Source organism: Nilaparvata lugens, chromosome 9 (assembly GCF_014356525.2).
Source record: "Nilaparvata lugens isolate BPH chromosome 9, ASM1435652v1, whole genome shotgun sequence".
NCBI lineage: Eukaryota > Metazoa > Arthropoda > Insecta > Hemiptera > Delphacidae > Nilaparvata > Nilaparvata lugens.
The window spans coordinates 19,402,534-19,418,218 of record NC_052512.1 but is presented as its reverse complement, the minus strand read 5'-3'; the positions used below and the strand labels follow the sequence as shown (position 1 = coordinate 19,418,218).

Sequence of the window (15,685 nt, the reverse complement as noted above, 5' to 3'; positions counted from 1 at the left end):
TGCTCAAAAAAGAGTATAGAGGGAAAAGTTTGGAAGACAATTTTTGACCCCGCAGTTCTGTTCAGGGTAGTGAGGAGGTGAACAGAAGTCCCCACCCGTACCCCCTGCGCCAAGGGGGTGAGGGTGGATCAAAGGTACCATTTTTTGGTTTCTCGCATATAACTCGAAATTTACACATTTTACAGACATGACTATTCTATAAGAAATTGAAGCTTACATTATTTCCTACAATATTGATTCGAAAAATGTTCCTATATCTCTTTCACTTTTCAAGATATCCGCTCTAAAAGATGTGACATTTTTGAAAAAATAGTATATTTCGCACCTAGGGCCGAAAATGAGACTTTTCCTGTTAGAAATCGGTTTTCAAATCCGAGGCCGTAGGCCGAGGACTAGAAAAGATTGAGAGCCGGAAAAACATTTTTGCCCATGGTGAGAACGTTATTTTTCGCCACACAGATAAATAAAGAATTATTTATCTATTTTTATTTATTTATTTGCCAAAAACAAAATACAAAACAGCTTTACAGAAAATAAATATAAGTATATGCTACTGCACTTGAACCAAGATATATACATTTATTTAATTAGATATAATATGAAATGATATCCTTTATATTATAAATAATAGTTATAAAATGAAGATTCAATTTATGTTCACATGCATAAGTACAGTAGGTGAGGCAAAAACACCGGCAAAAGGAAGATTCCTTGTGCGCCAGTGTGAGTCGTAAATCAGCTTAATCAGGGATGTAATTTATAAACTTGAATTTAGCGTATGAAGTGTTCGAAAATATAATTTATAATATGAAGTTGATTATTGTATAAAAGTCGACGATTGGAAATAATTCAAGTTCAGTCATGCCTCCATGACTCTTTTTCTGTGTTTATTATTTCGAAAATTATTAAGTGGAAATTCACTTTCTAGTATTGAATTTACTGCTAATGTAGTAGAGTTGCCTTCTAAGAAGAGCTGAGTTGGTGTTATATATTTCATATTTTCTTATTGTATTAGGTCTAAGATTATAATTTATGTCATCGGCTAGAGGGAAATTATGCTCGTATTTAAAACTGTAATTTGTTATGCAACTAAGATATAACTGTCGTATAGTTTTAACATCAAATTCACTGAACAAAATCTTACTATCATAAGTTCTAGGTTTCTTTAAAATTGTCGTTATGATGAATATATATGAGAATAGTTGTTTATTAGGCACTTCCGAAAGCAAAACAGGACATCATTTCTGTAACCGGAGATATCTTTTTCTCTATTTGATTAATCTTCCAAAACATAAATATATAAAAATACATGTGGTTTGATAGACATTTTTGCAGTCTATTCCACCGCTGCGCACCAATGTAAACGGAGGGGGGTTTTTCTTCTCTTCTATAATATTTACCAAAATTATGCTATTAAATCTCTATTTGAATCCTTGATTGGTTGGGAGCTTTTAGTGGATTCGTTCATTCAAATGCACAGATTATCATCATAAACTAATTGTCACCTATTCTAGCAGCTAGCAACTACGAGCCAGGAACTTCATGAAAAATACTTTTTCCTACAGTTACGTTGAAAAGTGGCCATTGCTGCACTGATTACAGAACGCAAAGAATCACTTTTCCGCTCTAGTGCGGGAAAAATTTTTCTGCACTCCAGATTTGCAATATGGCAACGCAAAATACTTAGTGGGTTATATGTAGCAACAGTGCAGCAAAATCAAAATGAAGTTGGTAACAGTGACTGCTGTGGCTGCTATAGTGAGCAGAGGTGCAACGAAGCACAACACGCTAATTATTATTCATTATATATTATAACCAAGGACAACGAGGACTTTAGGATTTTAGGATTAAGGTTTTTATCAATAATAAAATTACACAGAAAAACATTTAATGCATTCCAGGCAATTTTACCCATAATTACCCACTTTTCATATTCAATGGTAACTGTAGGAAAAACTTAATGTGAAATACGTGCGCAAAGTTCCTCTGCTGCACTCAAGAAACCATTCCGCCCTCGCCTACGGCTCAGGCGTAAACGTTTCTTTCGGTGCAGCAAACTGTCACTTTGCGCACTAGTTGCACAAATAACTATTAAAATTTAACCTCAGGTTTATTGAACTCTAAATAGGTAGAACGAATTAATAAAAGTCAGGTAACATGTCAAATTTTCAAACAGAACAAAGTTATTCAGCAATCGATTCAGGTCAAGAAGACATAGGCCTACTCAATTTTTAATCTATACATTTTGGGAACCTGCTAACTTGCTGCATTTAAATTTGGGCCTCGATCATTCTATGAAATTAAATTTTGAGCTTGATAAGAAAAACAACAAAAGTTTGGCACTCACCATTTTAACAATATTCAAACTTGGACTCTTCAGAAACCCTCACATACGCTTTAATAAAACTCACTATACATAAACTCACACGCACAAATAATTTCCTAATTCTACTCCTACTAACTCCATAAAATTTGGTTTTCTATCCAACTAGATAAAAATTACTGATAACTGAAAGTTTAACAATTTGTCCCTCTGAATGGGAAATGAGCCCATTCAGAGGACCGAGGCTCGCACACCATTACATGTTTTTTTCGTTCGCGTCTCAATACCAACTGTGGCCCTTTCACTGAAAATTATTCCCCCTCCACGAGCGTTGAGCATAACTTCCAGTGGAAAAGCCAAAGCTGCAAAAAAGTTCAATGCTCGTACAATTTTCAAATATAGTGGCTTTTTCGACATGAAATTGAAACTGTATTTGAAAAATGCACGGAAATTGCTTTAATTTTGACAACCAAGCAACAAGTTAGCAAATTCAAACAAGACAGAGTCAATTCTCACACTAAAAACGCAGGGTTCAACATACAGAGTTAGAATCAAAGTTCATTTCAGTTCAAAAACCTGGAAAACAATATAAGAAACAGAAAAACAACTACAATAATACCCTCTCAATATCACACTATTACAATACAAATAAAATGATAGTATCTAATTGCAGAATACTTATTCAATTCTAGAAGCATAAACTGATTCCGTTTCATAAACCATTTTGTAAACACGTTCACATCAAATCAGAATCAGCTAACTTCAAGGTTATTTTACAGTTCTAGGGCCGTAAAACTTTTACCGGCCTGGTCAGAAAACAATCATTTTCGGCCTCCATATGACGCACGGAAACCAGCTCATTACATCCAAGTGGGACGAAATAGTATATTTCGCATCTAGGGCCGAAAAAGAGACTTTTCCGGCTCGAAATCGGTTTTCAAGAAAAGATTGAGAGCTGGAAAAACATTTTTGCCCGTGATGCGAACGCTATTCTTCGCCACACAGAAAAAAAAACAATATAAATATATGAGAATAATTGTTTATTAGGCACTTCCAAAAGCGAAACTGGAAGGTCATATAGCTCTAGCAAATCTGAGGTCTGAATATCAGAAAATTTTCCAAGTATTTTTATTTTGTATTCTGATTTGTCTCAACAACCTAAAAGATTATGTTCAATTATTATGTTTTAATGTGGTAGGTTGAGTTTATACTTTTAAATTCTTTCAAATGACAATGAGATGATATTATTATAAATGTTTTGATTCTTAAATAATAAACACAAATAAGGAAAAGTTTTTTGATCAGCTGTTTTAGCACACTTGAAATTTGGCCAATCTGAATGTCAACGTCAACAATGCTAGTTGTCATCGACTGTGGAAGTTTAGGTTAGAAGTTCTATCCTACTCTAAAAATCGAATTTGAATGGTTTATAATAATTATATCTTATCTGTATTCCATTCATCCAAATAGAATGATAGTATCTTATGGCTGAATACTGTATTTAATTCTAGAAGCATAAACTGATTACGTTTCATAAACTATTTGTAAAAATGTTCAGCACCAAGGATTTGCCCAAGTAGTTCCAAAATAATTATCCACCAGGTTTCGTAATAAACGCAGTACTATGATCAGGTTAGAGGTTAGATTCAATTATACTCTGAAAATTGAATTTGAATAATTCATAATATCTTATTTGTATTCCATTCATCCAAATAAAATGATAGTATCTTATTGCAAAATACTTTTATTCAATTCTAGAAGCTGATTCCGTTTCATAACTTATTTTGTAAACACGTCTACATCGAATCAGAATCAGCTGGCTTCAAGGTTATTTTACAGCCCTAGGGCCGTAAAAATTTTACCGGCCTGGTCAGAAAACAATCATTTTCGGCCTCCATATGACGCACGTAAACCAGCTCATTACATCCAAGTGGGGCGAAAACACATTTTCCTTCATTCATTTGCTATTTTTGCTCTTATAACTTTTTGAATATCGACGGAAAATTCCATGCTGATAGAGCATCAGATTCTTTTCAATTTAATGCATAATTTCACAAGTTCACGCACATTCCCACGACTGTTGCAGCAGCTTCAGTGTTGAGTGTGAGATCTTCAGTCATGCAAAAATAGACCGATTGACAAAGGAATTTGGAGAGCATGTTTTGAACACAATTTTTGACCTCGCAGCTTTGTTGGGACCAGTTAGGGGGTGAACATATCAAAGATAATAGAATTTTGACGGTTCCTAGTCTCTATTTGTACCATCTGCCAATCTTTGCTTATAAAATGAAAGATGATTGGCTGACAGGTGTGGATGTTCATCAACACATTACAAGATACAGGGGCTTAGTCAGAGTTGAACAGCACAGGACAGGGTTTTATGAGCACAACCCAAATTACATTGGCAAAAAAGTGTTCAACTGTTTACCACAGAATATTAAAGCTGCCCAAACCCTAAACTCTTTTAAGACTAATCTAAAATGTTGGCTATTGGAGAAATGTTTTTATGAGTGGCGAAGTATACGTTGCATTAGTTATAAATGTTGTATGGTCTTAGATATAGGTTATCTGTTATTTTGTTATTTGTGTTATGATGTACGAAATTGTTTTATTATGTACAAAATTGTTGTGTTTTGTGTCAATATGTTGTTTTCTCTTTATTGTATGACTATTGTCCATATGGTGCTTGTCACTATCCATGACAGTATAATAAACCAACCAACCAACCAACCAACCAATAAATTATGTGATCCACAGTTCTCTAAAGCTAGATTGTCTAGAGATAGGACCCCACTAAAAGCAAAACATTTAAAGGCTCTGAATGTGGAATTGGAAGATCGTAAGTCTAAAGGTGAGGAGGATTAAGTACATTAATGGTTTCCCCAAGATTGTAATTAATAAGCCAAAAAACGAATAAATTCCAATGGTACACCTAAGAACTATAGTATTTATTCCCAGAATTTTAATGAGCTGAGATAGAAACTAACGGAATTATCCCTCAACGTCTCTATTGCTGATAGTTATGACTTAATTGCCTTGGTTGAGACCAATCTCACCTCTGATATTAGTGATGGTGAAATTATTGGTATTTATTCCTATAGTGTATATAGATGTGATAGATCAGAGCACACTAGTGATAAATTGAGTGGTGGTGGAGTCCTAGTGGCTGTGGATAATGGTATTTCTAGTTATCCTTTATCTGTTACGTCTTGTAAAAGTGAGTGCCTGTTTATCCTATGTTCTTATTCAGCTTGTAAGTTCTTGATTATTTGTGCATATATTCCTCCTAACCAACCAGCTAATGTCTATTATGATTTATGTGATTCTGTTGAATGTGCTATTGTACAGGCTGGTAGTCCTGATTACATATTACTGGTTGGTGATTTCAATCTGCCAAATGTGAACTGGACCAGTTCGAACTTAATCAGTGCTGCCACTTCCAGATGTATTGTTGATTTGGCCCTTGTACATGACCTGCAGCAGGTGAACGAAGTGCTCAATTCAAGAGGGATACTTCTGGATTTAGTCTTCTCATCCATTCCGAATCTAACTGTTTGTGAGTCCCAAGATCCACTTGTTCCTACGGATAGGCATCATCCTGCACTGCATATTGGCTATTGCTTGAATGATGTGTTTCAGCCTAAATATGTTAAATACATTCCTGATTTTTGGAGAAGTGACTTGTTTTCTATTTTTAAGGTTCTACAGGGGATGGATTATCCAGTTTTAAGTTCCAGTGAGGGCTCGGTGGTGGAGGAGAGTTTCAATGAATTCTATAGATACTCGCATTTGACTATCATGAGGTTCACACCAATAAAGAGGGTTCATGTCTCTAATTTCCCTAGATGGTTTTCCAAGGACTTGAAAAGACTGATTGTGGCCAAGAAGATTGCTCATAGGAAATACAAGGCTGTTGGTGATGTCCACCTCTATGAGGCTTTCTGCAGTTCGAGGGAACAATGCAAGGTCCTTACTAGAAGATGTTATGATGCCTATATAATGGGAGTTGAGGATTCTGTTCAGACCAATGTCAGGTCTTTCTGGTCACATGTTAATGGGTTGAATAGGGCCTCAAATAAACCTGCCATCATGAGGCTGGGTGACAGGAGTGCTTCAACAGCTGTTGGGGAGTGTAAACTCTTTGCTGATTTCTTCTCTTCTACCTTTTCTCATGACACAATACTTGTTCCTGTCTTTGATTTTGGCTGGAACCAATCGGTTCCACCCTGCTGCATTGGTGCAATATGGTGCTATGGATATTCAGCAAAGGTTAGAGGTCTTGGATGTTGGTAGGAGCATGGGACCCGATGGTATTCCTACACTGGTGCTCTGGTTCTGTGTCCCTGTCTTGGCTGGACACTTGGCGTTTCTCTTTTACAATTTGCTAAGGATAGGCATTTTCCCCAAGGTTCTCAAGAGTGGTTTTTTGATGCCTGTCTACAAGTCAGGAGATCATTGTGAGGTGAAGAATTCCAGACCTGTAGCTATTCAGTCTGTGATTGCCATGATGTTTGAGGGTGTTGTCATGGATCATCTTTATTTCCACCTAAGAAGGTGTATATCTCTGGAGCAACATGGTTTTTTGAGATCTAGATCCACAACAACCAATCCGCTGGAGTTTCAGGAATATGTCATGGGTGCCTTTGTGGATGCTTGTCAGGTTGATTGCCTTTATCTGGACCTATCGAAGGCATTTGATAGAGTTAATCACTCTCTGACGATTGCCAAGCTGAAGAGTTATGGTGTTTATGGTTCCCTGCTGATGTGGCTGGATAGCTTAGAGACAGATCCCTCATTGTGAGATATGAGGGTCAAGAGTCATCTCCTTTTGAGGCATTGTCTAGTGTTCCACAGGGCTCACACCTGGGCGCTCTCCTCTTCAACTTATTTATGAATGATATTGACAGTGTCATCTAATGTCATTTCTTGATGTATGCTGATGATGTGAAACTCTTCGATGTGGTGAAACCTGGTCTGGGGCATGTGGCTTTGCAGGGCTCACTTGACAGGATTGATGAATGATGCCTCAATAATGGTATGGCCTTGAATGATGCCAAGTGTGTCATGATGTCTTTTAGGCGTGGATCTAACGTACTAGACTTCCAGTACTTTTTGAGGGGTGCTCCATTGAAGAGAGTGTTGAAATTCAAGGACTTGGCCGTTGTGATGAGTCCTTCTCTTAGTCCATTGGAACATATTTGTGGTATGACGTCTGGAGCTGGGTCTTTGCTTGGTTTCATTTTCAGGTCCTCAAGAGATTTCAGATCTCCTTATAGCCTCTTGGTCCTGTTTAGGGCTCTGGTTCTGTCTGTCCTGGAGTATGCATCGGTTGTCTGGTCGCCTTATCATCATTATCAGATAGATCAGCTGCATCGGGTGCAGAGGCGATTTGTAAGAATGCTTGGCTGTAGGATGGGATTTGCCTACTCTGATGTTCCTGTGTTGGAATTGGAGAATCGTTTCGGACTCTTACATTTGGCTCAAAGGAGAAGACTCAATGATCTGGTGCTTCTTTTCAAGTTGGTGAATGGGACAAAGAAATACAATGAAAGCAGCCAGAGAACAAGCCCTGAATTACTGACTGGCACTGATATTTGTGCTCCACGAGGGACCCCTTCCAGGACCATTTTCTGCAGACGCCTTCATACCACTGCCTATGCCTATAACAGTGGACTGTCTAGGATATTACGATCGGGCTGCTTCAGTTGGGATAGAATTCTTTGGTGTGTCTGCTATGGCTTTCAAGAGAGCGGTTTTACATCTGGGTCTATAGTTTTCCTATTTTGCAGAGCTAAAATGTATTAAGAGCTTGTTCTCTGGCTGCTTTCATTGTATTTCTTTCCATTTGCTTGTTTCATTGTTTTTTTTTTTTTTCTTATTTTGTTATCATTTGTTTAGTTGGCTGTGTTTGGTTATAGTGTTAGTGTTATTGTGTTATTGTTATAGTTATTATTCTATTGTTGCACTTGCTGCTATAGAATTACTGTGTTTCCTCTGTTATTGCTATAAATATTTTGTTTGCTATTGCTTCAGTCATTGAATTTGTGCTGATAGTTTCTAATGCATATTTGTACATTTTATTTCATATTACTGTTATTAGTGGTTATACTTCTGAATTGCTAAATTACTTATTTGACTCTATGTTATGTATCTCATATCTTCTTCTTCTCTATACTTATAAAAGGCTAAGCCCCTACAGACTGAAATCACACCACAGCCCAAACTACTGAGCCTAAAAACTTGAGATTTCGTTCGATTGTTTATGGTAGCCTGAAAACATCCACTAAGGAAGGATTTTCATAAATTTGCCCCCCTGAGGGAGCAGGGGCCCCACCAAAATTTTGTACTTTTTAACCGCTCATTGCACAGCAAAGTCATGAGGAACTTTTTTGTTCAGCTACAAAAAAACATTGGATCTATGCAGAAAAATTTCGATCAGGAGCACAGGGGGGTCCAGGAGAGGGCATTTTTCGAAAATGTTGATGTAAAATCACACTACAGCTCAAACTAATTGTCCTACAGACTTGAAACTTTGCAAAAATATTCTTCAAACATGCTAGACGCGCACTAAGAACGGATTTTGAGATATTTTGCCTCTAAGGGTTTCAAAGGATGAAAAAGGATCCTATTAAGTGAGGTTATGAACATGGTAAGGTGAGTGCCATATGGAAATGAGATTTTGAGAATTTATTTATTGACATGTGATATTCTAACATATGTTGTAATCATTGGAAATAACAAAATAATATTATAGAAATTCAAAAAAGAACATCTGTTCTATTATTGCTTTCTACCTGATTTCACTCAACCTCAATAATATTGTTCTGATAATCGATAAATATTTTTAATAATATTATTATTGATATAATAAAAGTATTGTTTTAATAATTAATTTTTATCATTAATATAATAATAGTATTGTTTTGGTAATCTCAATAAATATTTTTATTTTCACAAACTCTGTATAATTTGTAATGGTGAATGTGAAACAGCTGCATCAAAGAAATTATCTCAAAAACATATGTTTAGGAGAACTATAGTTTTGAACTTCGTTTTCCTGATGGAATGTATAAGCATACACGTGGCATGTATTATTAATTTTCCAGCTAGAACAGTTTTTTGAGACTGCTAAATAAACGTCTACAGTTTCATCAATGCTGTATCGGCAATATGAAAACGCATGCAGTTAATATGTCTTTAAATAAAGGTGTTGATATCTACATGATAATTATTCTCTACCATTTTTATTTAATTAAAATTTCAAAATTATTCAAGCCTTGATAGAATGATTGACTCACTGTACAGTCAGTCGAAAATTTTAATATTGAAATGAGGGGTATTTTGGCAAGCTGAACAAAAAAGTAAGGTCCTATGCACCTTTTTGATATTATTTTTTCAAATGAAAAATGAGTTTTGTTGGTTGTCGAAACTCCCCCTGGAAGAGAACTATTCATTTTATCCTATCTTTTAGTAAAATAACAATGATTTCTGCATTGAATAACATCTATCTTGCCAACAAGAATCGAACTCTAAGTGAATTTAGATATGACCTACACTTTAGATTTATATAGATCTATTAATAAATTCATGGAAATTGAAGTACTTTTCTCAGTTAGTTGATGAAATTGATTATCAATAGAGAAAATGATTAAAATTTCATCAATACAGGATTAGTTGAATGAATTGTCGATGTACTGAGTTCTTGGTCAACAATAATTCAATATTGGTATTTATCCAATCATTATTTTTTTCAGAATTTATTTCATTTGAATAAGAAAATATTTATAAGCTCCTATCATTTATAATGATAGCATTAATAATGAGCACAGGGGGGTTCAGGAGAGGGCACTTTTCGAAAATTTTGATGTAAAATTACACTACAGCTCAAACAAATTGGCCTGCAGGCTTAAAACTCTGCACAAATATTCTTCAAACATGCTAGACGCGCACTAAGAACGGATTTTGAGATATTTTGCCTCTAAGGGTTTCAAAGGATGAAAAAGGATCCTATTAAGTGAGCTTATGGTAAGATGAACTCCATATGGAACTGAGATAATTGACACATGATATTCTAACATATGTTGTAATCATTGGAAAGCTTAAAACAATTTCATCAATTAGCTGATCGAATTGATTTTGCGTTGATTGAGAGCGCGAGCTCACCACGTGTTTTACGTGGTAAACGTTCTACAGATTTATAGTATTCCTGGTGATTGAGCCTGTATTTTTCAGCGTTGTCTATTAATAATAAAGCTTAATTTACAACTAGCTTACCCAGCGAACTTCGCACCGCCAATGTATCTCATGTTACACTTGACTTTATTTGGTGAATCATGAAATTTATCTGACAATCAACATGTTCATCTCAATACGGACTTCCTATGTGCTTAGTCATGCAGCATTCATTATTCCGAAAACATATTATTCTTCTCAATCAATTGGTAGTAATATCTATCAGTAGAGTTTTCAATTAAGAAAAGGTTATATCAGTGTTTCAAAGAAAAATATTCTATGTTTTCATAGCTGTAGATTGTCGATATGGTCCAGGAAATATGCGATGTACGATGAATCACACAGAGTTCCATATTCTTTCCATTTTAGGATAAATATAAGCTAAGCTAAATTCAAAAAATTGTAAATTATTTTTTCCTTCTTCAGTAATTAATGAATGCAATATGAATACTATACATATATACTATACAATATATATATATATATATATATATATATATTTATATATATATATATATATATATATATATATATATATATATATATATTTATATATACTCTCTTTCATTGGGTGATAATTTTTTTCAACATTTTCCAGTTTCTCAATGATAGGGGAGTGATAATTATTTGTATAGGTCTTCTAAGGAACCATTATCAACAGCTGGTACCAATCAACTACACTTCAACTCCAAACTACCGTTTTAATACCAGTACACAATAATTTATCACAGGGTGATATGTTTATTACAGCTGGTAACTTTAGATGCTGAATCATATTATCACAATATGATCTTGAATCATGATCATCTTTTCGTTCTTCAGTAGCCGCTCGGCCGAAAATTTCGAAAACATATGTCTGTAAAATGGATTAATAAATAATTATTATAACCCCCCTTACTAAAATTTCTGTTCAGAAACCATCCCCAATATTTACACAACATATTCCCGAAGTTTCATGCCGTTATATCAAGTAGTTTTCAAGTCTACAGGGAACAAACAAACACAAAAACAGAAATTCATTTTTTTATAAATAGATTTCCATTCGGCTCAAAAAAAGCCTCTCTAAATGAAGGTAGAATGATAAGGATTCAGTTCTGTTGTTTTAACATTTTTTCAGATCACTTTCAAAACGTTCATGTAGTACCTACTATTGTGTTTGAGACACTTCTGGCGCTATCATAGTTTCACCACTATTCTGTTCCACAGTCCTATCTCTTGCAGTCGTTAACTATATCTATAATAATTATATAAAGTAAAGAGCTGGCTTATGCACGTACGGGATAGTAAAATTATGTTTGACGCATCATCACGTCTGAACTACTGGACTAATTAACTTGAAATTTTGCTTCTAGATTCTTAATTAACCAAGGATGGTTATAGGCCTATTCTCAATTCTTAAAAATTTCATTACAAGTTTTCATTTTGTCAAGTTTAAAAGTAGATCCTTGCGAAGCACGGGTTCTTGCTAGTTTATATTTATATTTGTCTTGTTATTTTTGTTGATCTTGTTACAATTGTATTCTTTTGAAATTGGTGTATACCGTTGGAAATGTAATAAATAAATAAATAAATAATAGTATAAGGCCTACTTAACTTGCTAAGTAGTTAGAACTACAATTTCGACAAGTTTGTTTAACACACCTGTTTAATTAAGTAGAAATCGTCTGACCTTTGCATTGGGAAATTCCTTCACCAATTCTTCAAGATCTGGGGACTGAACTATTTTATGTTCGCTAGACCACTCAGACGTTCCTGGGACATTGTTGATCTTAGAAAAGTCTTCATTAGCTCGAGGTTGAAATAATACCATTCACATTTGATATCATGAATTCATTATTTATTTGTATTTTAAAATTTTCCATTCCTTTGAATTTGCCGCCACCAAAACCTGCCGCCCTGGGCGGCTGCCCGGTCCGCCCACCCCTGGGGCCGGGCCTGAGCCAGTTATACAAGAAGATGTTTATATGTGGCCAACTATTGGCACGGCAGTTGACAGCTGCTAAACATGATCGAGTTCTTGTCATCTGTTGTGACTGAACTGGCAAATCCAAGGCAGTGCACTGTCCTACACCGTTCACATGGCGCCAATTGCCACAACTGAGATTCCGAGTGAAGGGGTGGGGGGGTTCGCTAGGCCCAATTGACTGTCCATAGTCTACTCCCGGAGACAGTTGAATTTCAGGCCGTTTGTCGGGACGGTTGGCAAGACAATTGGCCTGAAGTGTTAAAACAAAGACACTAATTTCATGCCAGTCAGTTGCCTTATGACAATATTGTCTTGCCAATATTGGTATCGTAGAAATTAGGCTTTAGGACGGTAAAATAAATAAGATTTTTTGATTGATTGGATACTTTGCAATGTTATGGAAACAAAGACATAACCTCAAAGTGCTGGTTGTATAAAAGCTGGTTGAATTATTTTTATCCTGATACATCTCATGAGAGCCAATCAGAAAATTCTAGTTAAAAAAAACTCTTCTATCTGATTGGTTCTCCAGCAATTGATTTTGACCGGGAATCCTCCGGTTTGTCAAAATCAATTTTTTGATAATTAGCACATATTGATTCTTTCAGGCTGTCACCATGAGTGAGAAAATGAACAGTGTTGATATGTTTGCTATGCCGAGTGATGGAGGTTCAAAGTTATTAGTATTTGAAGGTTTGAAGTATTCAAAAAAAAATATCTCTATCTATCACCCACATTGTCTTTGTCATTTGAAAAAAATTCAGAAATGAGGAGTCAGAACATTAGAATAAACGCTAGAACGAATTTGACAGAGATTATTCATTCAAGATGACTGTATCTCAATGAATTATTGTTTGTACAATCATGGTTCTAGCCCAATCTTCCAATATCAATTAGAATGGAATTATAGGATAGAAATACTGTATGTATCTCATTAACTTGGCTAATATGTTGTCATAATACATTATGTTTTGCTTGAAGCTTCCTTAGGATACTGCAGTGAATTTGAATTTCGCTCCTTCAGTCGGGGAACATAATGTCAGCTGCTAGTGAGAGCGAAATGGCAGCACTCGTGATGACGTCACAGACGTTCACTTTGTTACGTTTAATCTGTGAGTGCCCGAACACATTCTGACCGCTGGGCGAAATGGCATCACTCGTGATGACGTCACGGACGTTCACTTTGTTACGTTCAATCTGTGAGTGCCCAAACACATTGTGACCGCTGGGCGCAAGTTGCGGATTCCCCCTTAAACAATGGTGGGAGGAGCTTACCCTTCCAAAATGTCTGAATAGCGATTCTTTGTGATGACAACAGTGCCGCTCCTTGCCATGCCCACTCCTTTCTTCTCTCTAAATTGTTCCGGGAACAGCAAATACTGTCCTGCAGATTGAAAATATTTCATGATTATAAATATACTGTATTCTAAAGTTCAATAGATTCATGAAGAAAATGATGATGATGATGATGATGGTGAAGAAAAAGACGAGGAAGGAAAAGAACAATGAAGAGGATGAGAAGAGTAAGAGATGGAGTAGAAGGATATGAAGAGAAGGAGAAATACATATCGAGTGGGAGAAGGTGAGATGAATAGAAGGAGGTGCCGGTGAAGAGTGGAAGAAGAAGAAGAAGAAGAAGAAGAAGAAGAAGAAGAAGAAGAAGAAGAAGAAGAGAAGAAGAAGAAGAAGAAGAAGAAGAAGAAGAAGAAGAAGAAGAAGAAGAAGAAGAAGAGAAGAAGAAGAAGAAGAGAAGAAGAAGAAGAGAAGAGAAGAAGAAGAAGAAGAAGAAGAAGAAGAAGAGAAGAAGAAGAAGAAGAGAAGAAGAAGAAGACGAAGAAGAAGAAGAAGAAGAAGAAGAAGAAGAAGAAGAAGAAGAGAAGAAGAAGAGAGAAGAAGAAGAAGAGAAGAAGAAGAAGAAGAAGAAGAAGAAGAAGAAGAAGAAGAAGAAGAAGAAGAAGAAGAAGAAGAAGAAGAAGAGAAGAAGAAGAGAAGAAGAAGAAGAAGAAGAAGAAGAAGAAGAAGAAGAAGAAGAAGAAGAAGAAGAAGAAGAAGAAGAAGAAGAAGAAGAAGAAGAAGAAGAAGAAGAAGAAGAAGAAGAAGAAGAAGCAGCAACAGCAACAGCAGCAAAACCCTCTTGACTCTTTGAAAACTGATATTCATTGGATGGATTCACACATCATATCAGTCAGTATCAGTTAACGTGTCAGTTACAGTGAGAAAATATTCTATCCATGGGTTACGATGTTACTAGTGGAGAAAGATAGGAGAACAACGTTGCGGATCCTCTGTCTTGTCAATGCCTTCTATAGACGGTAGCTGATACAGGTTTATTGATGTAATATTAACTGTTTAAAATAATCAATTTTCCTATTATATTATCAAGTGAGCGATTTCTATACAGTAAATGTATTCATTTATTTGGCCATTTATTTATGTATGACCAACAAAATCTCAAAAACGTCTCTAAAGACTTTGATTAAATTTGCAATAAAAAGGGTTCTTGATATAAAAATTCTTCTTTGGAAAAGCAGCTGGTAATTTCATCATCTGTTGATAATGGAAGATGCGAGTGCCTGTGTGGGAGTGAGACAGAATTATATTCAGCCGTTGAACCATTGCAATCAATTAGCATAATATATGACTTGATTAACATATTATCTGATATAATTTTATTCAAGATACGAGATTTTTTACTTTCCTTGCCCTATTACCATAGGCAATGAAAGTATTGCTTTCCGAAAAAAATTAAGGTACCCCAATTTCTAAATTTCTATACGTTTCAAGGTCCCCTGAGTCCAAAAAAGTGGTTTTTGGGTATCGGTCTGTATGTGTGTGTGTGTGTGGTGTGTGTGTGTGTGTGTGTGTGTGTGTGTGTGTAAGGATTTGACACGAACAATTTCGATCAAATGCAATTCAAGATGGCGGCTAAAATGGAGAAAATGTTGTCAAAAACCGGGTTTTTCGCGATTTTATCAAAAACGGCTCCAACGATTTGATTAAATTCATACTTTGAATAGTTATTTAATATATACTTGAATAGTACTTTAAATAGTAATACTAGTAATACTAATAGTAATAAAGTAATACTTTAAATAGTTAAGTCCCATATCTGTAAAAATTTCAGGAACTCCGCCCAATCTATGCAAAGTTTGATTTTAGATTCC

The 15,685-nt window shown here is 35.5% G+C and overlaps 1 protein-coding gene across 2 annotated transcripts in view; it reads right to left on the bottom strand.

The window, feature by feature from the left end:
• The window catches only part of LOC111059816, a 380,452-nt gene that overhangs the window by 200,923 nt on the left and 163,844 nt on the right, over window positions 1–15,685 (bottom strand). For both annotated transcript variants that reach the window (XM_039435597.1, XM_039435598.1), the window contains one exon: window positions 13,797–13,905. In XM_039435597.1, the coding sequence (XP_039291531.1) occupies window positions 13,797–13,905 (109 nt within the window). The remainder of the gene's footprint in view (window positions 1–13,796; window positions 13,906–15,685) is intronic.